General features: G+C 58.6%; 3 protein-coding genes across 20 annotated transcripts; 2 read left to right on the plus strand and 1 right to left on the minus strand.

Annotated features, from left to right (window-relative positions):
• The first annotated feature begins 90 nt into the window (after positions 1-90).
• ENTREP3 (endosomal transmembrane epsin interactor 3) lies at positions 91-5,764 on the plus strand. 4 transcript variants are annotated; one of them, XM_026485224.4, is made up of 12 exons: positions 91-844; positions 1,042-1,098; positions 1,299-1,409; positions 1,506-1,625; positions 1,782-1,889; positions 2,402-2,577; positions 2,817-2,916; positions 3,246-3,315; positions 3,464-4,021; positions 4,530-4,598; positions 4,722-4,942; positions 5,037-5,764. In XM_026485224.4, exons 1-12 carry the CDS (start codon positions 620-622, stop codon positions 5,208-5,210), a joined length of 1,989 nt encoding a protein of 662 aa, XP_026341009.1. In that variant the 5' UTR covers positions 91-619; the 3' UTR covers positions 5,211-5,764. The 4 variants fall into 4 exon arrangements, with proteins under 4 accessions (XP_026341009.1, XP_026341010.1, XP_026341007.1 ...); XM_026485222.4 differs by having other exon boundaries at positions 92-844; positions 4,689-4,942; XM_026485223.4 differs by having other exon boundaries at positions 93-844; positions 2,405-2,577; positions 4,689-4,942.
• A 1,570-nt stretch (positions 5,765-7,334) lies between these two features.
• Positions 7,335-19,657, plus strand: GBA1 (glucosylceramidase beta 1). 15 transcript variants are annotated; one of them, XM_057314825.1, is made up of 16 exons: positions 7,335-7,520; positions 8,756-8,860; positions 11,836-11,924; positions 13,070-15,222; positions 15,342-15,424; positions 15,519-15,650; positions 15,971-16,058; positions 16,291-16,482; positions 16,605-16,751; positions 16,991-17,124; positions 17,338-17,510; positions 17,728-17,965; positions 18,235-18,459; positions 18,830-18,993; positions 19,291-19,407; positions 19,506-19,657. In XM_057314825.1, the coding sequence occupies exons 6-16, from the start codon at positions 15,624-15,626 to the stop codon at positions 19,609-19,611; spliced, it is 1,611 nt and encodes a 536-aa protein (XP_057170808.1). In that variant the 5' UTR covers positions 7,335-7,520; positions 8,756-8,860; positions 11,836-11,924; positions 13,070-15,222; positions 15,342-15,424; positions 15,519-15,623; the 3' UTR covers positions 19,612-19,657. The 15 variants fall into 15 exon arrangements, with proteins under 15 accessions (XP_057170808.1, XP_057170801.1, XP_048081010.1 ...); XM_057314818.1 differs by adding an exon at positions 12,019-12,172 and having other exon boundaries at positions 7,335-8,019; positions 13,070-15,650; positions 16,258-16,482; XM_048225053.2 differs by adding an exon at positions 11,320-11,654 and having other exon boundaries at positions 13,070-15,650; positions 16,258-16,482.
• Positions 19,658-20,108: 451 nt separating this feature from the next.
• MTX1 (metaxin 1) lies at positions 20,109-25,062 on the minus strand. The gene is made up of 8 exons (XM_026485237.4): positions 24,531-25,062; positions 23,436-23,505; positions 23,236-23,315; positions 21,689-21,781; positions 21,322-21,504; positions 21,118-21,194; positions 20,551-20,705; positions 20,109-20,453 (listed from the first exon to the last, which is right to left on the minus strand). The coding sequence occupies exons 1-8, from the start codon at positions 25,029-25,031 to the stop codon at positions 20,239-20,241; spliced, it is 1,374 nt and encodes a 457-aa protein (XP_026341022.2). The 5' UTR covers positions 25,032-25,062; the 3' UTR covers positions 20,109-20,238.
• Between the last annotated feature and the right edge of the window lie 32 nt (positions 25,063-25,094).

The following is a 25,094-nucleotide window of genomic DNA, read 5'->3' on the forward strand; positions in this document are numbered from 1 at the left end:
ACCCCCGCCCCCCTGCACCCGGCTTGCGGGCCGACGCCGGCTCCCGGGGTGCACCGCGCAGCCCCGCCCCCGCCCCGCCCCCGCCGCCGGGCAGGACCTGCCGCCGCCCGGGCTGGGGAGCGCAGCGTGTGGGCTGGGGGGGGGGGGGCGGAGTAGCGGGGCCCCCAGCCCGCGGCGTCCCGGCTTCTCCTCGCCAGACGGTGTCGGACCCCAGGACCCCTGTCCTCTTCTTCCCACCCTCCTCGCCTGTACCCTCCCCACCCTCCCCCGGGTTCCCGACCGCGGCCTCTCCTCACGCCTGGACCTGCCCTTCTCGGCGCCCCTGTTCTCCAGGGAGATGCGATGAGCCGGCGCCCCCGCGTCCTCATCGCCGTCCCGGGCACGGTGCCCGTCCGGTGCCCGCGGTGGGGAGGGAGCCCCCGGCGACCCCTCCGCGACGCCCCTCACTTGGGCCCCCGCCCAGCTGGAGGCCCTGGGCCATGCCCCAGGGGACCCATCCGGGAGGTGGGCTCTAGAGCAGAGAGGGTGGAGAGGAGGGAGGACGGGGCCTTGGGCGCCTCTGAGATGCTCCCAAGAGCCAGTGGAGGCCGAGCGAGGCGCAGGCAACCGGGCGGCAGGCATGATGCCCTCGCCCAGTGACTCCAGCCGCTCACTGACCAGCCGACCCAGCACCCGGGGCCTTACCCACCTTCGCCTCCACCGACCCTGGCTGCAGGCCCTGCTCACGCTGGGGCTGGCCCAGGTGCTCCTGGGCGTCCTGGTGGTCACCTTCAGCATGGTGGCCTCCTCTGTCACCACCACTGAGAGCATCAAGAGGTCCTGCCCATCTTGGGCTGGATTCTCGGTGAGTTGGGCGCACAGTCGTTGGGTGGGGTAGGCTCCTGGGGCCCCACCCCTCCACACTAGCTGCCAGTCCAAATGCTGGCCTCTCCTCCCTCTTCTGGGCAGCTGTCTTCTTACAGGGCTGGGCACTCCCTGTGGTGAGGGGCTCACTCGTGCCTCCCCCTTGCCAGGCTGAGCCTGTACCCACTCTGTCCCCAGCTGGCGTTCTCCGGGGTGGTTGGCGTTGTGTCTTGGAAGCGGCCATTCACTTTAGTGGTAGGTGGTAGGGTCTGGTGCCCACTGGCAGGAGGTGCCCAGCGCCTGAGGGGACGCCTGCATATGCCCCTGAGAAGGGAGGGAACTGGCTGTGCAGTTCACGGCAGCCGGGCATGGATGTGTGTGAAGGGGGTGGCCCCATCCATGGTCGAGGGTACCCCCGAGGGCTGCAGCCCTGAGTGTGCGCCTGTTTCCCCCAGATCTCCTTCTTCTCCCTGCTTTCGGTGCTCTGTGTCATGCTCAGCATGGCTGGCTCTGTCCTCTCCTGTAAGAATGCTCAGCTGGCCCGAGACTTCCAAGAGTGCTCCATGGTGAGACTGAGGAGGGAGGGCCGGAAAGAACTGGCGGGGGGAGGTGTGCGGGACACCTGGGTCTGTCCTGACTTGTCCCCCCCTTCTGCCACTCAGGAAGGAAAGGTCTGTGTGTGCTGCCCCTCTGTCCCCCTCCTCCGGCCCTGTCCAGAGTCGGGGCAGGAACTGAAACTTGCCCCTAACTCCACCTGTGACGAAGCGCGAGGAGCCCTCAAGGTGATTGTGCACGCCGCGCCTCAGCCATCCTTTCTCCCCCACCATCTCCCTGGTTTTCACCTTTGCCTCCCCTTGCGGAGTCCTTACCGCCCAGAACTTGTGGGATTCAGCCCTCCCCAGGCCCCGCTCACATCCCTCTCTCTCTCTTGCTTTCAGAACCTGCTATTCAGCGTCTGTGGGCTCACCATTTGTGCCGCCATCATCTGTACCCTCTCAGCCATCGTCTGCTGCATCCAAATCTTCTCCCTGGACCTTGTGCACACGGTGAGGGGAGCCAGGGTCAAAGCCAAGCAGGTGTGATGGGAGGCAGGGGTTTGTGTGCTGGGACTGGGCTTGCGGGGATGATGGCTACGGTGCCGGCTTCTGAGTGTCAGGGGCTGTGGCTTGTGTATTAGGCACATCTAGTGTAGGGATGTTTGGGGGGGGGGTTCAAGGAAGGGTGAGGAGGGGAAGGATGGGGAGCTAGAGAGATACATGATACTAGTCAGCCCAGGGAACGGACATTAGAGAATGAGACTACAGGTTGGGTGGAGTCCAGAAGATCCCAGATGGGGACAAGGATAAAGGGTTGATGTTCTAGTGGAGGCAGAGAACAGGTGGAAATTCTGGATGTAGGTGGAGCCGTAAAGTGGAGGACTTTCTAGACGATTGGGGCAGAGAGAAGAGGAGCTGGTCCTGGCTGAGGGAGGGGGCAGGGCCAGGAGAATGTGGAGGAGTGTGGGAGCCTAGGAGCTGCATTCCCAGAAGCCAGGCCTGCTGACCTCCTTGCTCCCCAGCAGCTGGCCCCTGAGCGCTCAGTCTCAGGCCCCTTGGGGCCTCTGGGCTGTACATCGTCGCCCCCAGCCCCTCTCCTCCACACCATGCTGGACTTGGAGGAATTTGTCCCACCAGTGCCCCCTCCGCCCTACTACCCCCCAGAGTATACCTGCAGCTCGGAGACAGATGCGCAGAGGTGAGGCCTGGTGGGGTCCTGGCTGGGGGACTGAGGAAGGGGGCTTGGGGCAGAGGTGAGGCCTGGTGGGGTCCTGCCTGGGGACTGAGGAAGAGGGCTTGGGGCAGAGGTGAGGCCTGGCGGGGTCCTGCCTGGGGACTGAGGAAGGGGGCTTGGGGCTGTAGCCTGGATTGCTGGGGAGGGGGCTCTGTGGATGAGGAATGCTTTTCCAGGCTCTTTCCTTTCACCCATCCTGCCAGCATCACCTACAATGGCTCCATGGACAGCCCAGTGCCCTTGTACCCTACGGATTGCCCCCCTTCTTATGAGGCCGTCATGGGGCTACGAGGAGACAGCCAGGTGAGAGCAGGGCTCGGTGTGGCCTGGGGAGCTGGCAATTGAGCCTGAGGGAGCTGCTGTCGCTGGACAAAGAAGAAAGTAGCCCTCACCGGTCTTTGTAGCACCAGCACATGCATGGTCATCTGGTCTTCCCTAGAGCCTGGGGCGGGGTGGGGGGGACTATTATTTGTATTTCACAGATGTGGAAACTGAGGCCCACATAACTGACCTGTACAGGGTGCCAAAGCTGGACGGAAGGCTAGGTGTTCAGCGCGCTGTCCAGCACACGGCACACGGGGTGGCCACATTAGCCTGTCGGGCCGGCCCCCTGACACTCGGGTTTTCTGCAGGCCACTCTGTTTGATCCTCAGCTTCACGATGGCTCCTGCATCTGCGAGCAGGTGGCCTCCATCGTAGATGGTGAGCAAAAGCTGGGGAGGGTGGACGAGGGCTGGGCTGCCTGGGAGAGCCGCGCTGGGTGGGGTGCTGGACTTGATCTGCCTGCCCCGAGGTAGATCTGATGGGCTGCGAAAAGACTGGCACGCCCCACGCCCCGTGCTGCCCACAGTGTCCATGGACAGCGGGTCTCTGGTGCTGTCGGCCATCGGCGACCTCCCTGGGGGCTCGAGCCCGTCGGAGGACTCGTGCCTGCTGGAGCTGCAGGGCTCCGTGCGCTCTGTCGACTACGTGCTCTTCCGCTCCATTCAGCGCAGCCGCGCTGGCTACTGCCTCAGCCTGGACTGCGGCCTGCGTGGCCCCTTTGAGGACAGCCCCCTGCCACGGCGGCCCCCGAGGGCCGCCCGCTCCTACTCCTGCTCTGCCCCCGAGCCCCCACCCCCGCTGGGGGCCCCAACGGCCGCCCGCAGCTGCCACCGGCTGGAAGGCTGGCCGCCCTGGGTGGGACCCTGCTTCCCCGAGCTGAGGCGACGGGTCCCCCGGGGAGGCGGCCGGGGAGGCGGCCGGCCCGCTGCAGCCCCTCCCGCCCGCGCCCCCACTCGCCGCTTCAGCGACAGCTCAGGTTCCCTCACCCCCCCGGGGCACCGGCCTCCTCATCCGGCTCCCCCACCACCGCTGCTGCTGCCGCGGTCCCACAGCGACCCAGGCATCACCACCTCCAGCGACACCGGTGAGCACCCCCCACCCCCGGGCTCAGGAGCCCGTAAAGGCAGGGGAGTTAGAGGGCCAGGACACTGTTGAGGTCCCCAAGGAGGATGGGGCGAGTTCAGACCTGCCGTAGACACTCCTGAGTGCTCACCTCCTAAAAACACGCCGTCAGTAGCTGAGCGGCTGAAAGAGGCGGCTACAGTTTCCTGTTACCCACCGCCCCCAGGCCTCAGCTTCCCGCCTGTTCACCAGGCACAGTGGCAGCCCCTCAGCCAGGTGCAGGGGTTCCTGAGGGCCGAGGTGACTCGAGTAGAAACAGCAGTAGCGCACTGGGTACTGGCGGGACGCAGCCGCCAGGGAGACCGCCTTAGTCCCTGTCTTGCTGGGCTACATGGTCTTGCTGTGGTGGATGTGGCAGAGGCGATGCCCCCTTGGTTGAGGACGGAGTGGGGGCTGGGAGAGCTCCTCTGGGTTTGAGACTCCCCCGGGAGGGCGTGTTCACTGGCCACTTCCCTCCCTCTCCTCCCCAGCTGACTTCAGGGACCTTTATACCAAAGTGCTCGAGGAAGAAGCTGCTTCCGTTTCCTCTGCAGATACAGGTCAGGCGTCTGGTTGGTGGGGAGGGGGGGGATTAGGGGAGGGCTGCCTGGCCCTCCGTGCACCTCCCTTCCCACCTTCTCTCTCTCCAGGGCTCTGCTCTGAAGCCTGCCTCTTCCGTCTAGCCCGCTGCCCTTCACCCAAGTTGCTACGTGCCCACTCAGCTGAGAAACGGCGCCCCGTGCCCACCTTTCAAAAGGTCCCCCTGCCCTCGGGCCCTGCACCTGCCCACTCCCTGGGAGACCTGAAGAGCAGCTGGCCAGGCCGAGGCTTGGTCACTCGTTTCTTCCAGATGTCCAAGAAGGCCCCAGACCCCAGCGGGAATGGAGCCCATGGGCTTAAGCAGGTAAGAGTTAGGGGCATCTGGGAAGATACCCAGGAAAAAGCCTGGAGCTTCAGGCTGAGCCACACTGATGCCCTGTCCTGTGTCCCTCCTCTAGGTGCCCCGGAGCCCGTGGGGCCGGCCAGGCCGAGAGAGCCTCCACCTTCGAAGCTGTGGCGACCTGAGCTCCGGCTCTTCCCTGCGGCGCCTCCTCTCTGGCCGCCGGCTGGAGCGCGGTACCCGCCCCCACAGCCTCAGCCTCAACGGGGGCAGCCGGGAGACTGGGCTCTGACCCAGAATTCTTGCCACTCTTAACAGATCCAGATGAATGCTGGGGCCACGGGCACCCCCCAGCACCCCGTGCACTGGCTGACACACAAAGAAACCCGCTGAACACCCCCAGAAGTGTCCCTTTGCCTTCTACCTCTGGGAGCTCCTGCTGCTTGCCTCTGTGCCTCGGGACTGGGAGAGCTTATGTCCTGTGCTGCATGGGTATTGGGTATTCAGGCTGTTGGGGGGAGAGGCCCTTGCTTACCGCATCGGAAGAGGAAGATAAAGTCCTACCCCCAGCATGAGCGAGCTGTCCGATTGGACAGGGACACTCTGGCCAGGGCAAAGGCATGTCCCAGGGCTTGTGCATAGGGGGCTGTGTGCCTGTGCAATGGGGTGGTAAGGCGTGAAGAGTCGGAGAAATCTGGGTGGCTCTCAGCTCTGCCACCTCTAGCTGCATGACCTTGGGCAAAGTATTTAACCTCAATTGCCTGATCCGTAAAACATTGTGAAGATGAAATAAGACTTCAATAAATTTCAGTGTTCCCCTTCTCTTCTGGATCATTCTTTGTCACCACGGAAATCTGTTCTGGAATCTCTCAGAGTTAAGGAACTCTCTCAAGACATTTATTTCCAGCTATCTATCTCTCTGCTCCCTGTCATAGCAAAATGTTTTCTCTCTGCCTTTCCTCCTCTTCTTGGAACACTCCCGTCAGGCTCCATCCCCACCTCTCCCTAGGCACTGTCCTTGAAAAAGTGTGCAGTAACCAAAAAAGGTATCAGACCCAGTGGCCATTTCTCTGCCTGCAGGTCACTTGACTCGTGAGAAACCTTTAAGCCAGATAACGTGCATCTCTTCTCTTGAATTTTGCTCTTTCTGTCTTTGAAGACATCATACAACTTTTCCTCTCTACCCTTTCGGTTTCCTTTGCCAGCTCCTACCCCTGTGCTGGGCCGTTTGATGCTGGAGAACCCAGGGTTTTCCCCCTTGGCCCTCTTCTAGTTTCTGCCTACAAGTGGCACTACCAAAATCCATGGCTTTAAATACCATCTACCCACCCATGCATAACTTTCTCCTTGATCCCTCTCCAGGAGCTCCAACCTCCAAATTGACATTTCTGCCTGGACGTCCAAGGGACGTCTCAGACTCACCATGGCCACAGATGAACTTTGAGTCCCATCCCCAGCACCCGTTCTCATCTCAATAAACAGCACCACCATTCACCCGGTTGCACATTCCAAAAGCTTGGGAATCATTCTGATATTATCTTTCCCCTCATCCAACACACCCAATCCTACCCTGAATTCATGCGTGTTTCACCAGCTACCTAGCTAAGTTCAAGCCAACCCCCGCCCCAGCCTCTGAACTGGTCTATTTCCACTCAGTAGAGTGATAAGAAATCATGTCACATCAAGGTTCTTCCTAGGTCTTCTGGCTTCCCTCTGTACTGAGAATACTCCCCAGACTCCGGAGCCGACTACGGTCAGGTACAGCCGGTCTCGCTCTGCTCCAGCCACATGGCCTCACAGCAGGGCTCGTGCACCTGCCCTCCGCGCCGGGCACCACCCGTCATTCCGTGAGTGCCACGTTGCTCTGAGCACTCAGCACTACCTAGGATTACCTCGTGCTCGTTTAGCTCACTGCGCTGGGTCTAACAGCTACTAGAGGGGCAGGGCCGGGGCGCGCCAGCCGCGGGCCCCTGTGCCCCCGGGGCCGCCGCGGACCCGCGGGGGGAGGCGCGCTGCACGCGGATGGCGTCAGGCTTCCTCAATAATTCACCAGCCTCAGGGCGGGTCAGGGCGCGGCCAGACGACAACACGGGGTAGGAGGAGCTGGAGACGGGGGTTCCCAGCGGGGCAGTTTCTGGGTACTGAACGTTCCCTGTCCCGAGGCTCCCAAAGGAGCACGCTCAAGAACGCAGCGCAGCCTCGGTGGGCCGGACTCGTTGAGGGAAGCCACCTGCCCCACCCGTTACGGCCAGCTGGCCGTCCAGGCGCATGCGCGCTTCTCGCCTTCCGCGCCCTCTTCCGCGCAGACTCCCGAATACGCTTGCGCCCCATCTGGACTACGGCTGGTCAGCGAGAGCAGTCCGTCCCCAAGATGACCAATAGGCGTGCGGAAGGGGTCCGCGTCCCGCCTCCCAGAGATTCGAGGCCCCACCCGCGCCCCGTCCCGCCGACCCGCGCGTCCTGCGGCTGCGTGTCGAGGCCCCGCTTCCCGGGTGGGCGCTGGCTCCGCTCACCTTCGTCCCCGCTGGGCGGTGTCCCCGCCCTGCGGGCGGCGCAGGGGTTTCACTTCGCCTCTGGCTGAGGCTGCTGTTTCGCCTTGGCGGTAGGCGTGTTGAATGTTGTGCTGTTGGACTCTCAGTCTCCCCTCTCTGCCTTTGCAGTTCACCTTTTCATCGTTGTTATTAATTGTAGGAATGGCCCTCTAATGCTAATGAAGAGGAGAGAATAAGCGGGGGGGGGGCAGAGGGAGAAGGAGGGGGAGAAGCAGACTCCCCGCCGAGCAGGGAGCCCAACGCGGGACTCGATCTCAGGACCCTGGGATCATGCCCTTAGCCGAAGGCCAAGGCCGACGCTCAACCGACTGAGCCCCCCCAGGCGCTGGGGGATGAAATCTTTATATGCACTCCACCCACTTGTTTGTTTGAGAGGTGGAGTGGGAAGAAAGTCTATACAGATTTATCCATTCTTTAGTCATTCGACAGACAAACACACTGAGCGCGGAACCCGCGCCAGCCATTGCGCTGCCGCCGGGGATGGGGCGGGGCTCCAGGACACGCGGGTCCCTACCCTGGTGGGCTTACCCACGGACAAAGCAACCACTGGTACGAGTCATTACAGCCGCGATAAACTACGCAGCCTGTCGGGCTGGGAGCTTGTGTTACAAGCATTAGCATTAGGGAGTCCGACTGGAGGAGAGAGAGGAGTGTTGCATGCTGAAGGAAGAGTCTCCGGAAGGGACGCAGAATGAGGGCAGGAGGCTGGTCTCCCTGCCTTGGCAGCTGCTCCTCACAGTCTGATTTCTACACAGCAGCCAAAGTGATATTTTGAAATATAAGTCTAATCTTGGCACTTCCCTGTGCCAAACTCTCCAGTGAATTTCCATCTTAGAACAAAACTTAGACTCATTACTGTGGTCACCAAGGCCCAGAGAATCTGGCAACCAACCTTTTCCTCCAGACTCCTTACTCGCCTGGTCACTGGCTCTGTCCAGCACGATCTACCCTTTATTTTGCTTCGTAATTCTCATGGCTACCCGAAATTATCTGGTTTTTGTCTTCCATCCCCACTCGAATATAAGCTCCGTGGGCCAGGGACTTGATCATTTATTCATTGCTGTATCCCCAGGATCCCAGGATCTAGAAAAGTGTCTGGCACATAGCAGATGTTCAATTATTATTTGTTGGGTGTGTGAAATGGGGAGCACATAGCAAGGATGCCTAACCCAGTCAGAGGTGTCAGGAAGATGATTCTGATGGCACTGATACTAAGTCTAAGGCCTCAATGATGAAAAGGAGTAATTGTTCTTCTTCTTCTTCTTTTTTTTTTTTTTTTGCCAAGAGAGGAGAAGAAGAAAGTACTTGCATGGCCAAAGGGAGAGCAGAGGTGAGATGAAATATGGCCTATTGGAGGAATGCGGTTGGAGCATAAGATGCAAATGGACAGGTGAGAAATGAGGGTGGGACAAGGGGCCAGGTCCCCTAAACTCTCTTAAGGGTGGTATGGAGCTACTGAAGGATTTTGGAAGAGAGAGAGAGAACGCTTCAGAATTTGTATTTTCATTGGAACATCCAGTTTTGGGGGAATGGATTGGAAGAGAAAATTGGAAGTTAGGAGACTAAGAGAGAGATGTTTCAGTAGTGTAGAGAAGAAATAATGGGGATTAGGGTACAGAGAGAGGACAGAGTCAAGGATGAGCCCCAGGTTCTGGGAGGAAGGGGTTGCACTCATGGGGAAAGAGAACGCAGGAGGAAGAGTGGATTTGGCTGGAGCAGAGGATGATCTCATGATGGTCCTGCTGACGTGTCTGTGAGACACCCAGAGGACAGGTCTGGAGGGCAGAGTCCCATCACAAAGTCAATCCCAGTAGAAAGATTGGGATTGGAGGTGGAGATTTTGGAACCAAAAGCAACTAGGAAGTAATCAAAGCCGTGGGATTGTGTCCTGGAGAGAGCATGACGCATGAGGAGAGAAGGTCTAGGACAAACCCCCGAAGGGACACGCATAGACAGAAAGAATAGGGGATGCCTGCAAAGGAGAAGGAGCAGCCAAAGAAGTGGGGGGACGTCCAAACCAGGACAGTGTGGAGTCTTGGAAACAAGAGCATGCTTCGAGAACAGGGGAGTTGTGTGTTGACTGAGATGAAGAGTCAGTCAAATAAGGGCTGAACATTGCCCATTGGACTCAGCAACCGTGGCAAATGACCTTCCAAGAGCAGCTCTGGAGAAGAGAGGGTCCAGCGATGCCCTGCGGGGTGCAGGCAGTGCGAGAGGAGTGTGGTGGCTTGTCGCCCTTCCACCGTATTGTGTGCATTCCTGCGTTAAATCCTCACGACCCCTGAGGCGACAGTTTTGGAGATTAGGGAACCAAAGCTCTGAGAAGTCAAGTTACTTCCCATATCTCAGGTATAGTGAGTAATGGAGCAAGGATTTAAGTCCGAATAATCCCTCCAGGGCCCTCGCTAAAACACCCTTCCATCTTGCCTCCCTTTAAGGGGACAAGAGAAAAATAGTGGCAGCCGGAGGGAGCAAGGGTGGAGGTAGGGATTTGGGGCAGAGGACTCCCGGGACTGTCCCTGGAGGCTGAGTAACAATAAAGATCGATTCCTGCATGAGTTTTCCATGGAACTTTCCAGTTCGCAGACATTCTTATCTTCTGTGAGCCTCATCACAACCTTTCCTGGGAGGCTCAGAGCAGTACAGAATGTGCAGGCAGGTTCATGGGTGTTCAGTGTGCGAACCCATACTTCCTGTGGCCTCAGCGGCATGTCTGTTAGATCTCGCTGTGTGCTCAGTGTTCAGTGAGCCCCATTCTTCGGCCCACACCCAGGACAGCCTGAAACACTGACCCGCAGAACCTGCAGAAGCCTTGCTAACTTAACTCATTCATTCATTCATTCATTCATTCAGCAAACATCAAGGCCCCACTCTGCCCTTGCCTTTGAGGGAAGAGCTTTGAGGTTTCAAAGAAACAGGAATCAGGAAGTTTGCTCTGTGACCCTGTATAAGCTTTCAGGAAGCCTGACAGCACACTGCTGAGTACCTGGGAGGTGGGGAGGGGGCGGTCACATGACAGCGGAGAGCTGCCCAGCCTTCAGAGCAGGACAAATCTGAACCGAGGCTGGACTCTGCCACTTGCGTAGCTTGAGAGTCTCTCGAGAGTCTCGTCTGTGACGTTGTCAGGCCAATGGCTGCGATGAGCACTTAGGAAAGATAGGCTGTTACCCTCGAGAAAACATACAGGATAGCCTGCAGGTGCTTTCAGATTGCCCCGGGCCTTGCCAAGAGTGCTGTGGGTGCTGTCGAGGAGTGGGGTCATCAAACCGACTTTATCGTAGTAGTCCTTTCGCAGTATATACATGTATCACATCATCACATGGTCACCCTGAACTTGTGATATGTCAGTTATAGCTCAGTCAGGCCCAGGGGAAGGGGTGGGTCAATCAGACGAATCCAAGGATGAAGCCACACCCTAGTGAGTAAGGAGCAGAAAGGGTCTCGCTGCAGAAAGAGGTCATGTTTGGTGTCAGTAAGCAGAGGCGTGGTGTGTCCTCAGATCAGAAGCTGGAGCTGGCAGGAAGCGCTCCGACTTGGCTGGGAAGCTTTATTCATTCGTTGGTCTAGTAAGAACCTTTTGAGCTCCTGCTCTGCCGTGCCCGGAATGGGAAAGGGCCTCTCTTTGATTTGACGGTGGTGGTGACCTGGGACTGGGAAGGGATCCCCTCCCTCGGGAGCTGGTCTGAGGCCTCAAGAGCAAGGAGCCTGTGGCCATCTCCAGAGCGGGACCTTGCACCTGAATGAAGCCTGCAGCCCGGCACAGGGCGGGCCAAGTGGGATCAGAGCCGTGGTGCCGGGTCAGCCCAACTATTTTTGTACTTCTGCTTGTCTCTTCTATTTCATTCCCAGCTGCCCTCTCTGGAGTTCCGCTGTCTTTTAGAAGTGCTGTGCAAAGGGGACTGAGGAGCGCATCTGTGGCCACCTCAGGCGCCCCTCGTGGCCCGCCAGCAGGCCTAGGTGTTGGAGGGGACGCCCCTAGGGCAGTGGTCTTCAGTCGCCCCCTAGGGGGCATTCTGAAAACTAGTGCCTTTCGTGGGGACCACCATCAGGAGGCAGTATGAGGACCTGGAGGCGCCAGGACTGGAAAGGCAGACATTCCAGAATGCGCGTTATGTCCCACCCAAGGAAAAATCATCTCTCATTCTACTCGACTTTGGAATGTTTTGCTCAACAACATATTCAAAGTAAAAATCAAACTTAAGCCTTTAAATTTAAGCAGGACTTTATTATGTAATAATAAAGGAAAGTTTTACCTGAAGTTTTTTTGGGGAAAAGCCCAATAATTTAGAAGATCATTGTGGAGAAGGACGCGTAAAGACAGTCCGTCATCCTGAAATTATTGTATCCGTGCTCTTGGTGTTCTAGGGCGCCTCCAGCTGCGTAATATGTGGTGGAAAGAGTTTCGGTGCACCAGCGCGGTTCCTTGCAAAGGGAACTACCAGCTACAAATCCAGGTGCGCTTCTTACCAGCTTAAATGAGCTGTAATTTGCACGCTACCGCAGTCCCTCCTTTTCTTTTTTTAAAGATTTTATTTACTTATTTGTCAGAGAGAGAGAGAACAGGCAGGAGGAGCAGCAGGCAGAGGGAGAAGCAGGCTCCCCACTAAGAAGCCCGATGCAGGACTTGATCCCAGGACCCTGGGATCATGACCTAAGCTGAAGGCAGACGCTTAACCAACTACGCCACCCAGGGGCCCTATAAGTAAGTCCTCTTATCTTTACATTCGTTTCAGGACAGGAAAGAGTGTGTTAGGAAATACTTGCTATGGAGAGAGGTGCTCAGGATTTGGGGCTGAGACCTCCCAGGACGGAGAGCAGAGCTGAGCTGCCCGCCTGACTGAAAGTCAGTCATTCTTGCCCCAGCGGGGAATTCGCTGTTGAAGCTGCGCGCCTTGACTGAGGCCTTTGGAGAAAAGGACCAGAGATGCTGCCACGGAGCCAGCACATCACAAGTCAACACGGGCGGGCTTCAACCTGGGCGAGAAGAACTCTCCATGAACACCAGGGACGGCTGAAAACAGGGCCATCACTGCAGCTTTTGAAAATATCCAGCACCTACCATAGCGTCTGGCACACCAGAGGCTCCCATAAATATGTGGGTGCGCGTGGGATTCTGGACACAAACGCAGTTTCTGCCACCGAGTGGCCACCGGACTTTGGGCAATTTAATGACCTTTCGGAGTCTTAGGTTCCTCATCTTTAAAATGGGGAAAACAGCGGCCCATTCCGTAAGCGTCCGACTTGTGATTTTGGCTCAGGTAGTGATCTTGGGGTCATGATCTCGGGGCCATGGGATCGAGCCCCGCATCGGGCTCCGGGCTCAGCGGGGTGTCTGCTTGTGCCCCCCCCAACTCTCTCTCTCTCTGTCTCTAAAATAATTATGTAAATAAAAATCCAATAAATAAATAAATAAAATAAGGTGGGGAAAATCGTAGTATCTGACTTGTGAGAACGAAATGAGACAGCGAGCATGAAGCAGCCCAGAATAAGCCCATAAACATTAGCTCTTACTACAACCGATTTTATTTATTGGTTTATTTTTAAAGATTTCATTTCATTAATTTTTTTTTTTTTTTTTTTTGGTAATCTCTACACCCAGCGTGGGGGCTTAAACCCACACCCCCGAGATCAAGAGCCACACGCTCTACGGACTGAGCCAGCCAGGCACCTCACCAACTTTATTTAGAAAATAAAATATAAAAGCCTCAAGGGCAAATCACACTGCGAGAGAAATCTGAAAGATGAGATGCTGTCTGTGGTGGAAAAATAATTTTTTACGGCTTCATTTTTTAAAGCAATCTACACCCAGCGTGGGGCTCGAACCCACAATCCGAGATCGAACCCACAACTGAGATCAAGACTCAGATGCTCCGGTGACTGAGCTGGCCAGGAGCCCCCATGCTGGAGAATTTTTACAAACCGAAGGGTAAGAAGGAGATACAGGAGACTTACAAACTCGTGCCTGCAGAGTGACACAGGGTGGGGGTGCGGTCTGCAGCTACAAGCGAGGGAGCAGACAGGGCCAGGTGTCATGCTGTGGAATGAACCAATGGGAAGCCCTAAGGTGTTGGCTGTCGCTGCCCTTCTCCTGAGAGCAGGGCCCCTGCAGGTGCAGCACTTCCTGGAGAAACAGGAAGTCAAAAGGGACAGGTGCTGACCTGCTGATGAGGATTCCGTTCAGTTCAACACTTTGGCACCTGCCCACTCTGTGCGTGGCCGTCTGTATAGGGTGAGTAAGACGTGCCTTCACGGAACTAAACACAGACCTCACCTGTTGCAATATTTGGTGCCAAGCAGCGTACGAGACACACACGTTATCGTGCTTAGAGCTCTCAACAGTTCTGTGAGGTCAAGTTGCCACCTCCCTCCTACAGGTGAGAACACAGCCTTTGGGGGAGGGGCACAGATTCCCAGGGCCCGTCCTGGGCACCTGTCCCCCCGGGGTACCTGCCCTCCAAGGCACCTGTCCGTGCTGCTTCTAGAGAGACTCCAGAAACCCTCACAGACTCTACTCGTCCTCCTCTGGGCCGAAGCCAATGCCCTTTCTGCCTGAGAGCAGGAGCTGGGTGACTGTCCTCCCGGCCAGGAAAGTAGGACGGAGAAGGGCTAGGAACCGGGTTCTCTACACGCAGACTCGCTACTTCTTTTGGGGGGTGAGACTACTTCCACACAACACTGACAATGTGTGGGGAATAGTAACTGGAAAGCTGTCTGCTGCAACAAGATATGACCATTTCTCTGGAACCACTTTATCATCAGGGGAAAGCGAGAGCGCCGTCCCCCGCGACCACAGATCGTGCAGTCGCGTTTCCCACATTTGGGGGAATCGCAGGGGTCAGCACATCAGGAGGGCCATGAGTGTGGTTCAGTGGGATGAAGACGTTGATTGAAGGTCAAACATCTGGTCAGTGGAGTAGCCGGGACTCAAACCCGCTTGCCGCACTGAGACCGGGCGCCAGTGCTCTAGGAACCTGGAAGAATCAACTTTGCCCGGAGTATGTCTGGAAAGTCTTTGTGAAATAATTTAAAAATCTGAAAAGACACCACAAGGAGGCAGGTCCTGAGCAGCCCCAGGTGCTGTATTTACCTCGCGGATCCGGGAGTGCCCCTGAGAGGTGGTGCGATGGCCTCCGTTTCATAGGTGAGCAAATCGACTCCAAGAGCTACGGCCGGTCGGGTCCCAGCTGCACGTGTCGCTCCCGCTACAATCGTAGGTGCTGTGGCCCATGAGCCATCATCGCGGACAACCCCCTTCTCACATCCACTGAGAATACTTGCCAGTTTCTGAACCACTTCTCACAACCTCCCTGTTCTGCAGGAGAGGAAAATCAGTCATGACAGTCGTCAGCTGATGACAAAACATGTCCCAAGAGGCATGATATTGGTGACTCCCTCCAGCTGCACAGGCCCTTTGCTCAGCACCCCTTCTCCTCCGTGAAGCCTTCCTGGGTCACTCCCACCATGAGCACCTGTTAGCTCATCTTTATCTGTAACTATCTGTGTATGCGTCTGACTCCCCTGCCTCTCGAGCCTCTGGAAAACAAACTGTACCTTAGCCATCTCCCAGTATTCTGGGGCTGAACCTGTTTTATTAGTATCACTTTTATTAGTCTTACTTTATTTTTATTTTTAATTTTTTAATTTATTTTTTAAGTAAGCTCCATGCCCAACATGGGGCTTGAACTCACAACCCCGAGATCAAGAGTTGCACACTCTGGCGACGGAGCCAGCCAGGCACCCCATCTTTATTAGGTATTACTTAAAAATTTTTCCCTCAAGAAAACAGTGTGTCTGCTGTGGCTCCCATCCTCCAGGATTCAGGAGCCTCGACCCAACCTTCCACTCAGATCTTTGATCTAGATTCTTCCTAGGGTTGTCATCCACACAAGCCTTCCGGAATTTCAGAAGGTGAATAATCGCCACCAGCCAGGAGGAAGCGAGCCGCCCTTTACAAGTATGGTTGCAGTTGCCTCACGTCCTGTATCATGTGACTCGCCCATCATTGTCACATGACCCCTTCGCTCCATTCACCGGAATTAAACCTGCAGGGCTGATTCGGTGTCTGTAGCTACACGGGTGCCTGCATCCTTGTTTTTACCGAGTGGATCCTCTGTCCTTCCGAGGCTTGGGAACCCTGCAGCCCTCACCTGGTGATGGAGCTTTCAAGTCCTCCCAGAGAGGTGAGCGGGCCCGAGCTCCCCATCGGTCTTGTCACGCTGCTTCTGGAATCCTGGTCATCCGGACTCTGGAGTTCCATGAACGACAGTCTCCTCCACCCCAGGCCATCGTGGCTCTTTGATGGAGGGGCAGGTGGAGGGAGGGAGGAGTGGAGGGAAGAGGGGAGGAGAAGGGTCCTGGTGGGGGCGGGCAGCATCCAGGTGTCTGTAGGCCTTGTTCCATCCCTGTTCGAGGATGGTGGGAGTCTAGGCTGTGGGCACCTGGCCTGCAGCCGGGGCATCAGAGGGGCTTGCCTTCCAGCCAGTCCTCGTTCTGTTCTCAGGCATGTCCCCGGCTCCTGGGCAGGGTAGGCACCATGGCTGCCAGCCTCACGGGATTGCTTCTACTTCAGGCAGTATCGTGGGCATCAGGTGAGCGGGTCACGGAGAGGGGAGGGAGCCCCCCCTTCTGCCGACGGTCCTGGGCTGCCTTCTGGCATACTGGAGCACCAGCGGGTGTTCTGAGTGACGGAGACCGAGCTGGGGTGGGGGTACTGCGAGAGGGTTTTTTAAATCAGTGTTCAGTCTGTCCTTCCGACCAGTGGGTCTCTTCTCTGTCTTCGTCCTATAGCCCTGGCCTCTGCTTGTGCCTCCTCCCTCGCAGGTGCCCGGCCCTGCAGCCCTAGAAGCTTTGGCTACAGCTCAGTGGTCTGCGTGTGCAATGCCACGTACTGCGACTCTCTTGACCCCCTGACCCCGCCCACCCCTGGCACCTTCAGCCGGTACGAGAGCACACGCAGCGGGCGCCGAATGGAGCTGAGTCTGGGGACCATCCAGGCCAACCGCACGGGCACAGGTGACCACGGCATCCCTCCCCTCCAGGGCAGGCTGGGGTCCCCCCGGAGCGGTCATGCCAGTGACCACGGCGACCTTCTTCCCTGTGTACTGAGACCCTTCGTTCCCTGTGCATGTCCTCAGGGCTGCTACTGACCTTGCAGCCAGACCAGAAGTTCCAGAAAGTGAAGGGGTTTGGAGGGGCCATGACAGATGCTGCTGCCCTCAACATCCTCGCCCTGTCACCCCCTGCCCGGAATTTGCTACTCAAATCCTATTTTTCTGAAGAAGGTGAGGAGGAGGGGGACAAGATGACAGTGCGATTGACACTTTGACCTTTCCGTTGACCATGACTTCCACCCATGCCCCCTGACATTCGGGTCCTCTCTCGACGCTCAGAAGGCCCCAGCCCAGGAGCCCAGGCTCCCTTTGGCCTGCCTCGGACATCATTTAGGCCTGGCAGGCGGTGGGCCGGGTCCCACATTCTCCCGCTGACCCAGACCCTTCTACTTGGCCTCGTCTTCCTGCAGGAATCGAGTACAACATCATCCGAGTCCCCATGGCCAGCTGTGACTTCTCCATCCGCACCTACACCTATGATGACACCCCTGACGACTTCCAGTTACGCAACTTCAGCCTCCCTGAGGAGGACGTCAAGCTCAAGGTGGGCACTCAGCCCCGGCGGAGTCGATGCCCGCCGGGCGAGAAGCCTCAGGCCAGAGCAGCCTGTGGAGAGAGGCAGAGCCTGCCCTCTGCTCTGTTGCGTTCTGGGGGGGGTGCAGGGCGGGGGCCGATGGCTAGGCCTGATGCACTGGTCGGGCCAGTCTGTCCATATTCCAGCTCTGGGTATCTCTCTCCTCACCTCCATTGTCTCCAGATACCCCTGATTCACCAAGCCCTGGAGCTGGCTCGACGCCCCGTGTCACTGTTTGCCAGCCCCTGGACGTCACCCACGTGGCTGAAGACCAACGGGGCCGTGAATGGGAAGGGGTCACTCAAGGGTCAGCCTGGGGATCTCTACCACCAGACCTGGGCCAGATACTTTGTTAAGTAAGGGAGCTGCAAGGCCATGGGGTCTGCACCAGCTCCCCTCTTGGACACCCTCATCTTGTCCCCACCCCTGGACCTGGGTCACCCCCAGGTCAGACTCCTCAGATCACCTACCTTCTGGGTCTTTTAGACTTGGCCCGCCTCGATGGGCCTCCTGTCCCCCAGGGTGTTGGTCCCCTTTCTTGGCCAGGCTTACTCACACCCTTTGCCCTCCCAGGTTCCTGGATGCGTATGCAGCGCACAAGTTACGGTTCTGGGCAGTGACGGCAGAGAACGAGCCCTCTGCAGGGCTGCTCAGTGGGTACCCCTTCCAATGCCTGGGCTTCACCCCCGAACACCAGCGAGACTTCATTGCCCGGGACCTGGGTCCTGCCCTCGCCAACAGTACTCACCGTGACATCCGTCTGCTCATTTTGGATGACCAACGCTTGCTGCTGCCCCACTGGGCCCGGGTGGTAAGGCCCAGGGCCTCCAGGGGTATCCCAGTGACCCCCAAATCGAGCATCCAGGTGGCTGGCACCCAGAGTGTCTTCCCTGCCCCAACTCTTGATTCCTAGAATTCCCTGGGCTGGAGCCAGGCACCCAGGTGGTTCCCCTGGGGTGCTGACTTCATCTGGGGTCATCCCACTGCCCATTTCTCAGGTCCCTGGTGCTATTCCCAGAACCCTCCGTGCAGGGCCCAGGTTCAGTGGCCCCTTCCCCCAGGAGTCTTTGCCCTTCACAGGTGCTGGCGGACCCGGAGGCGGCCAAGTACATCCACGGCATTGCTGTACACTGGTACCTGGACTTTCTGGCCCCAGCAAAAGCCACCCTGGGGGAGACACACCGCCTATTCCCCAACACCATGCTCTTTGCCTCGGAGGCCTGCGTGGGCTCCAAGTTTTGGGAGCAGAGTGTGCGCCTGGGCTCCTGGGACCGAGGGGTGCAGTACAGCCACAGCATCATCACGGTGAGCCGCCAGCCCCCCCAGCACACCCCCCAGACCCTCTCTGTCTCACCGAGGGAAGGCCTCTTCTCCCACCATCCCCGGCTGACTTGCTCTTTGGGACAAAATTTGGAATCTTGTGCCTTCCCTCCAGACGGGCGCACCCTATCTCTTTTCCTAATGCCCCGGTCTCGGGCAGTCACATCTGCCTCGATTTCTCAGCTTCTCTTCCAATGCCTCCGTCCTCACCACCCCGCCCTCCCAAGTGCTAAGGGTGCAGAGCACCCCTCACGGGCCCGGGGCACCCCTGTCACCGGTCTTCCTCACGCACCCTTAATGACATTGTCTGGGGACCCTGTGTGGTGCCTTTGTCTCTGCCCTGCTCCCTCCACAGAACCTTCTCTACCACGTGGCCGGCTGGACGGACTGGAACCTGGCGCTGAACCTAGAAGGGGGCCCCAACTGGGTGCGTAACTTTGTGGACAGCCCTATCATTGTCGACATCGCCAAAGACACGTTTTACAAACAGCCCATGTTCTATCACCTCGGCCACTTCAGGTGAGTGGAGGGCGGGCCTCCTAGCCCACACCAGGCTGGAGTCTCCTGCATGGGGCCTACCGTGCCCCCCACCCCCAGGGCAAGCAGGGAGACGGTGAGGGTGGGCGGGGAGAGGCACCGCTGTCCCTCCTGCACCCCCCAGGCAGGAAGTGAGCAGGCGGTGCCTGCGAACACTGGGAACTGGAAGTGAGGGCGCAGCTTTGGCCGGGGTTCTGGCTGGGGGGTAGGGTGAGAGTGACTCCTCAGGTGAGTGAGAAGGGAGTGGGCCCCGGCCTGACCATGCCTGCTCCCCCCCAGCAAATTCATTCCAGAGGGCTCCCAGAGAGTGGGGCTGCAGGCCAGCAAGAAGAACAGCTTGGACACGGTGGCTCTGATGCGTCCCGACGGCTCCGCGGTCGTGGTGGTGCTGAACCGGTGAGAGCAGCGGGGCCTGGGAACGGGGCTGGGGGCCAGGGGCCGGATGGCAGCCTTGGTGGGCTGAGCGCTCAGCTTCTCTCCCCTTCCTTCGCCAGCTCCCCTAAGGACGTGCCTCTCACCATCGAGGACCCTGCCGTGGGCTTCGTGGAGACGCTGTCCCCGGGTTACTCCATCCACACCTACGTGTGGCACCACCAGTGACGGGGCCTGGGCTCGGCACGGGCATTAAAGGGGCAGAGCCGGCTCACATGCTATCTGTGGCTGAGGAGGGTCTCGGAGGGCCGGGGTGAGCGTAGGTGACGTACGCCCGGGAGCAGTGGTTTGGGTGACTCACTCTCCCCCTGGCTGCTGCCGGGGGCTGGAGGCCCTCGGGAGAGGACAGTGAAGCCCCAGCGGCCCCACCCCCACGCTGTGTAAGTGCGCTGTGTGCTGGCTCCGTGGAAACTGGGCCGGGGCCCAGGGTGAGCTCACCGTCTGTGCAAACAGCAGCTGGGGGTGGGGGGCGGCTAAGGAAAGGAGATGAGGAGGGCCAGGCCCCACACGGGGGGGCTGTGTGTCTCTCCCGGGCAGCAGCGGTGACAGCGTCAGGGCACGGACCCTAGGGAAGCTAGGCGCCAGCGGCCCAGGTCAGGCCCCCAGACGGGCCCCTGCACAGCGGCTAGGAAAGACGGTGGCCCCTCAAGGAAGAGAATGTTTGGTTCCAACTACCATGGGCAAGTTTATTATGGGAGTGGCACCCCACTTCCAGCCGTACCAACAACAAGGAAACACGGGGGCCTCTGGAATGTACGACCGTAGAAAAATCAGTCCCGGGGGTGTGAGGACGAGTCACTCCTCTTCATCCTCCTCAGCCATGCTCAGGGACCGCGTGCCCGGGGCCCGAGCCGGCGTTGTCCGCTGGATAGAGACAATGCCGCTGAGCAAGGCGTAGCCCACCATGGCTGCCAGGCCCGCCAGCACGGAGAGGACCTGGTTCCGGCGCCGGTACGGCTCCTCCTCCGTCTCCGGGCCCGCTGGCGTCTGGCGTGGGGGTGGCCCCTCGGCTGAGGAGCAAGGAAGGAAGGTGGGCAGGGGGCTAGTTCCTGGAGCCCTGCCCACTGCCCCAGGGCTAGGGCCCACGCGTGCACCGTGTGCCCTTACCTCCATCCCACGGGAAGTAGAGGCTGAGGACGTGCGTGCAGTAGGCACAGAGGTTCTGCAGCCCCCGCAGGTGGGCCTGCAGCTTCCCGCTGGGCAGCCTGGCCTGCAGCAGCAGGGCCAAGTAGCCAAAGACAAAGGCATCCAAGGAGGCGGGGCTGGAGCAGAGAGAAGAGCAGGAGAGAGACTGTGGCAGAAGGGGTGCGGATATAGTGGGAAGAAGAGCGGGCCCTGGGAGGTGGGCTCTGGTAGCAGAGGGCCGCCAGGGGAGGAGAGGACACCCGGTTCTGGACCTGGCGTGCGGAGAGGGCTCCCCAGGTGGCGCCAGCCTGGGCCTGAATGGGACTCTATCCCAGGGCTGCATAAAGGACACATTGAGTGCCCCACAGCCCTGCAGGCCCCTCCTGTGCCTGGCAGCCCTCCCACCTCACACACAGCCCCACTGTCATCGGGCCCAGTGTCTGTCCCAAGGACCTCTTGTCCGGCGCCTGAGCCACCCCAGTCCCTGCGGCAACATCTGAACCCGCATCTTCTCCCAAACCATCTATCTTTCCCCTGAGACAGACTCACGCGTCTCCAAAGAAGAATTTCTGAGAGCCCAGGCGCTGGGAGAGCAGGGTCAGGCATTCCCGAGCCTCTTGGTACAACTGTAGAGAGGACATGAGGTGGGCTCACAGCTGCGGGAACAGAGCCGCCTCCCGTCCTGGGCACCCCCATTCTTGACCGTCGTCTTTGGGGCTCCTCTCCTACAGCAGCCCCCTGCCCCAGAGGTACCTCCTTCTCCAGCTCTTCCTCGTTCTCAGGCCTGTGCTCCCCGCACAGCAGCTGCAGACGCTCCATGAACTGCCGCTGCATGCGGCCGGGAAGGAAGAAGTTCAGGGGGAAGGGCATGGCCTCTGCATACCACTTCCGGGTCACTTCCACATAGTTCTTGGTGTCTACCCAAAAAGTATGTATCTGGAATGGGGAGGCAGGAAGGATGAAGCAGGTCTGAGCCAGTGCACCTGCTTGACTTAGGGTGGGCTTCTGTGCTCCCCTGGCCTCCGCGTGCGTGTCTCCGCGCGCGCTCCCGCATGTCCCTGACACCGCCCACCCCCCCACCTTACTGGCCGCGAATGCTGGGAGGTCTGGGCGCACTCACCAGCACTGGGAGCAGCTTCTCCTCCAGCAGAGACATGAAGGCCAAGGTGTCTGCCCCTTGCCGGGCTGACAGATCATAATCAGCGTTGTACTTCTGTGGAGGAAATGCCCATGAGGTGGGTCCCAGGAGGCTTCGGGGCACTGGAGGCATCCCGCCTGGTGCTACCCTCACAGCCTGAGCGTAGCAGAGGTAGATCAAGCAGCTCTTCCCACAGAGGCCCCCCTCGCCTGGGCCCGGCCAGTAGCCTGTTGCTGTTGGCGCAAAGCCTGGGCCTTGGAGCCTGCTGGCCATCAAGGTCGGGTGCCCACTGCGGGGAGAAAGGCCCGCCCAGCCACAAACCAGGAGCGGCTCCCGGAGCCTCCACGGAAAGCTGGCAGCACGCCTGCTGACGGCAACTTTCTAACAGGAACTTCCCCAGTCCAGGCACCGCACGGCTGGCAGAGCAGAGCCCAGATGCTGCGTGGGCCTCAGTCCATGCCTCAGGAACGAGGGGATGCCATCCTCATGCCCAGGGCCCCTGGCTTGTTCTCTCAATGTCCAGGGCTATTTCTTCTATTTTGTTCCATGGCCCGGGCGCCACCACACACTTTCTAACTGTACCTCAGCTCTCAGCCTGCCACATCTTTGTAGGCTCCAGTGTCTGGTCCTCAGCAACCCTCTCCACAACCTGAGCAAGTTCTGTCCCCACATCACCTCTAGAACATGATCCTTAAAAAAAAAACACCTCTCTGAGCCTCAGTTTCTCCCCTGTAGAATCGTCTTTCAATGTGGCTGTGTTCAGAGAACACTCTGGAAAGTGGAAAACCTGTGCTCATACATAAAGAATCAGGGTGGTCATCCAGTCCCTGCCAGGAACTTTGCCTTCTACCTGGATCCCCTCTCTCCATGCCTCCCAAGCCTCCACTGAATTCTCCAGCTCCTTCACCTTTGGGAAAGCAGAAATGAAGAAGAGGGCCCTACTTCTGACAAGTGTTCCCCTGAAAGTTAGAGAAGCCATTGGAAAACATCCTGGCTAAGCCCCCTCCTTTTACAAACAAGGAACTTACAGCTCTGACAGGTGAAGGAACTTGCCCACGTTCACACAATCAAGGACAGAAAAGAGCATAGTCAAGGTATCCCTATTTCTCTTGTAATACCTTCTCAACTTCCCCACGCTGGCTCGAAGCCTTGTCCATCCTGAGCCCCATATCCAGCCCAACCCGATCCCCGTGAGAAGGACAGGAGCCATCTTTGAGGGCCTCCTCTGAGCCAGATGTTCTCTTCTGACCTCCTCTCCCTTCCCTGTGTCATCAGCCCGTTCACCTCTCCCTCCCTGCCCAGCAGGCAAAAGGCACTGTGCCTCCGGATGCCTCCCCAGCGCCCCAGCTTCATGCCCAGCCTAGTGCTTCACTGCATCCAGCAGCTCTGGCTATGTCTCTTCCATTGGACTACGTGCTTCTTGAAGCTCTGGGTCCCCTGCATCTATCAGTAAATTTATCAATAAAGGTGTGTTGCACTGAAACGACTGAACTACTCTCACTGGCAGCCCTCCTACCCGAGCCACCTACCTCTTTTCGAAGGTGGGTGATGATCTTGTGTGGTACCGAGATGACCTCTCCATGACTGGTCCGAAGGGCAGGCAGAGTTCCTGACATTGAGAAAAAAGGATGCCCACCAGACCCTTAACTGCCTATCCATACATATTTATACCACATTTCTGTCCGTCTCCTGCTCCACCCCTTCCTCACCCCCCAGGAACACAGGGTACCTGACGGGCTCTGCCAGGGGTTGGTGACCTTGTGTACCTTGAGCGGGGCACCAGTGAATCTGGCATAGGTCTGCAGAGGAGGAAGCAGAAGGCAGAGAGGCCCCCACAGGGGAATCAGAAAGAGAAATAACATTTATTGAATTCCTTTTGTGCTATGCTTAGTACCTGCCTCACAAAAGAAGAGGTGGCCCTTATGGCTGCCACTTCACAATGGGCAACACGGGGCTCAGAGAGATTGTGGACAGGTCCGCCGGTCAAAGCCTCCGCTCTGTCTCCTCTTCTGCCATGTACCTGACGCGCCCGGCCTCCTAAGTGCTTCCTAACCAGTGTACCTCTCTTCTTGGAAGCACTGACCATGTTCTTCTCTGGGAGTCTCTGGGGCCTGTTCCTTCTTCAACCTTAGCACTTGAACACGTTACTTTTATTTGCTAAGGTATCTGCCTTTCTGTAAACAACTACAGGGAAGAAACTAAGTCTTATTCATCTTTGCACGCCAATGTGCGGTATTCGGAAGAGGCCTAATACCTGCTTATTAAATGAAGAAGTGAGTGAATGAATGAAGTGAACTAGTCTTTCTGATTGCAAAGCTTTTCCCACAGAGCCCGGTGGTAAGCCTTTTGGTTCAATAAACAAGCCCAGTAAATGGTGTTTAGTGAGGACGAGGTGGGGGAGGACGGGGGGCGGGGCGGAGGACGAGGAGCGGAAGAGGGAGGGGGGGGAAGGGAGGCTGAGAAGACAGGAATGCCAAGCCTGAGAGCCCTGAGATCATCCAGACTCCGTAAATCTCCAGATGAAGAAACAGCGCTGAGAGACGAGAAGGGCTCGCCCCAAGGTCACACAGCCAGTAAATGGATGAGCAAGGACTAAGACCTAGTTCCTGAACCCCCGAACAGGCCTCTTGCTGTGGCTGCACGAAACCTAGGCTGTTAAGCCATAGGGCACTGAGCCCATATGGGCCAGGCACAGTCTCTGATTGCCTCAGTTTCCCCCAGTGCGCTCGTGCTAAGGCGCCCTGGCAAAATCCGGACGATCGGTCAGTTCGGCTCCCTCCCCAGTCCTCCAGAGCGCAGCAGAGGTAATGGCGCCACCCCTCACCAGCACGGTCAGGCTGTCCAGGTCCACTGACGGTAGCCCCCAGCCCCCCGACCAGCAGAACAGCTCCATGGGCGCCGCCATCTTGCCCGCCCTCTGTCCCGGAAGCACCTCCCCCCGCGCTTCCGTCCGCCCCCGCGCGGCACCGCCCGCCCGCCCCGCCCCTCGGGCAACCAGAGGCGGGGGCCGGAGCGAGCTCCGAGGCGAGGCGGGGCGGCGCGGGGCGGAGCCGAGGGCTTCGGGGGAGGGCGGCCGCCGCCGGCTCCAGAGGCGGGTCCCGAAGGGGGGAAGGGTTCTCGGCCGGGCCCTCCTCGCGGAGGCCGGGCGCCCTGGCTGCGGGGAGCCCCGGACCCCCGAGGGCGCAGCGGGTCCCGGCGAAGCGGGTCTTGTGCTCCCGGGCCGGCTCTGGGGTTTCTCGCAGCCCTGCACGCGGCCTGGGCTGCTCCAGGGCCCCGCGGGGCTCGTCCCGGAGCAGGGGCCGCGGGGGGGTCCCCCGAGCCGCATGTTTTCCACAGCGCGTTATGTTTGGAGCCGGCCCCGCGCCGCCTGTCGCCATGGAAACAAAAC

The sequence above is a fragment of the Ursus arctos genome, unplaced genomic scaffold (assembly GCF_023065955.2).
Source record: "Ursus arctos isolate Adak ecotype North America unplaced genomic scaffold, UrsArc2.0 scaffold_2, whole genome shotgun sequence".
Lineage (NCBI taxonomy): Eukaryota > Metazoa > Chordata > Mammalia > Carnivora > Ursidae > Ursus > Ursus arctos.

Coding starts and splice junctions, on each gene's coding strand:
- MTX1 (XM_026485237.4), bottom strand. CDS start 25,031: ATGCGGCTCGGGGGACCCCCCCGCGGCCCCTGCTCCGGGACGAGCCCC. Junction 21,505..21,688: donor AGAAGCTGCTCCCAGTGCTG/GTGAGTGCGCCC, acceptor TCCCCATTCCAG/ATACATACTTTTTGGGTAGA. Junction 20,706..21,117: donor AAATTCTTCTTTGGAGACGC/GTGAGTCTGTCT, acceptor TCTCTGCTCCAG/CCCCGCCTCCTTGGATGCCT.
- GBA1 (XM_057314818.1), top strand. CDS start 15,624: ATGGAGCTTTCAAGTCCTCCCAGAGAG. Junction 17,511..17,727: donor TGGGCCAGATACTTTGTTAA/GTAAGGGAGCTG, acceptor TTGCCCTCCCAG/GTTCCTGGATGCGTATGCAG. Junction 19,408..19,505: donor GTCGTGGTGGTGCTGAACCG/GTGAGAGCAGCG, acceptor TTCCTTCGCCAG/CTCCCCTAAGGACGTGCCTC.
- ENTREP3 (XM_026485222.4), top strand. CDS start 620: ATGATGCCCTCGCCCAGTGACTCCAGCCGCTCACTGACCAGCCGACCC. Junction 1,410..1,505: donor ACTTCCAAGAGTGCTCCATG/GTGAGACTGAGG, acceptor TCTGCCACTCAG/GAAGGAAAGGTCTGTGTGTG. Junction 1,626..1,781: donor AAGCGCGAGGAGCCCTCAAG/GTGATTGTGCAC, acceptor TCTTGCTTTCAG/AACCTGCTATTCAGCGTCTG.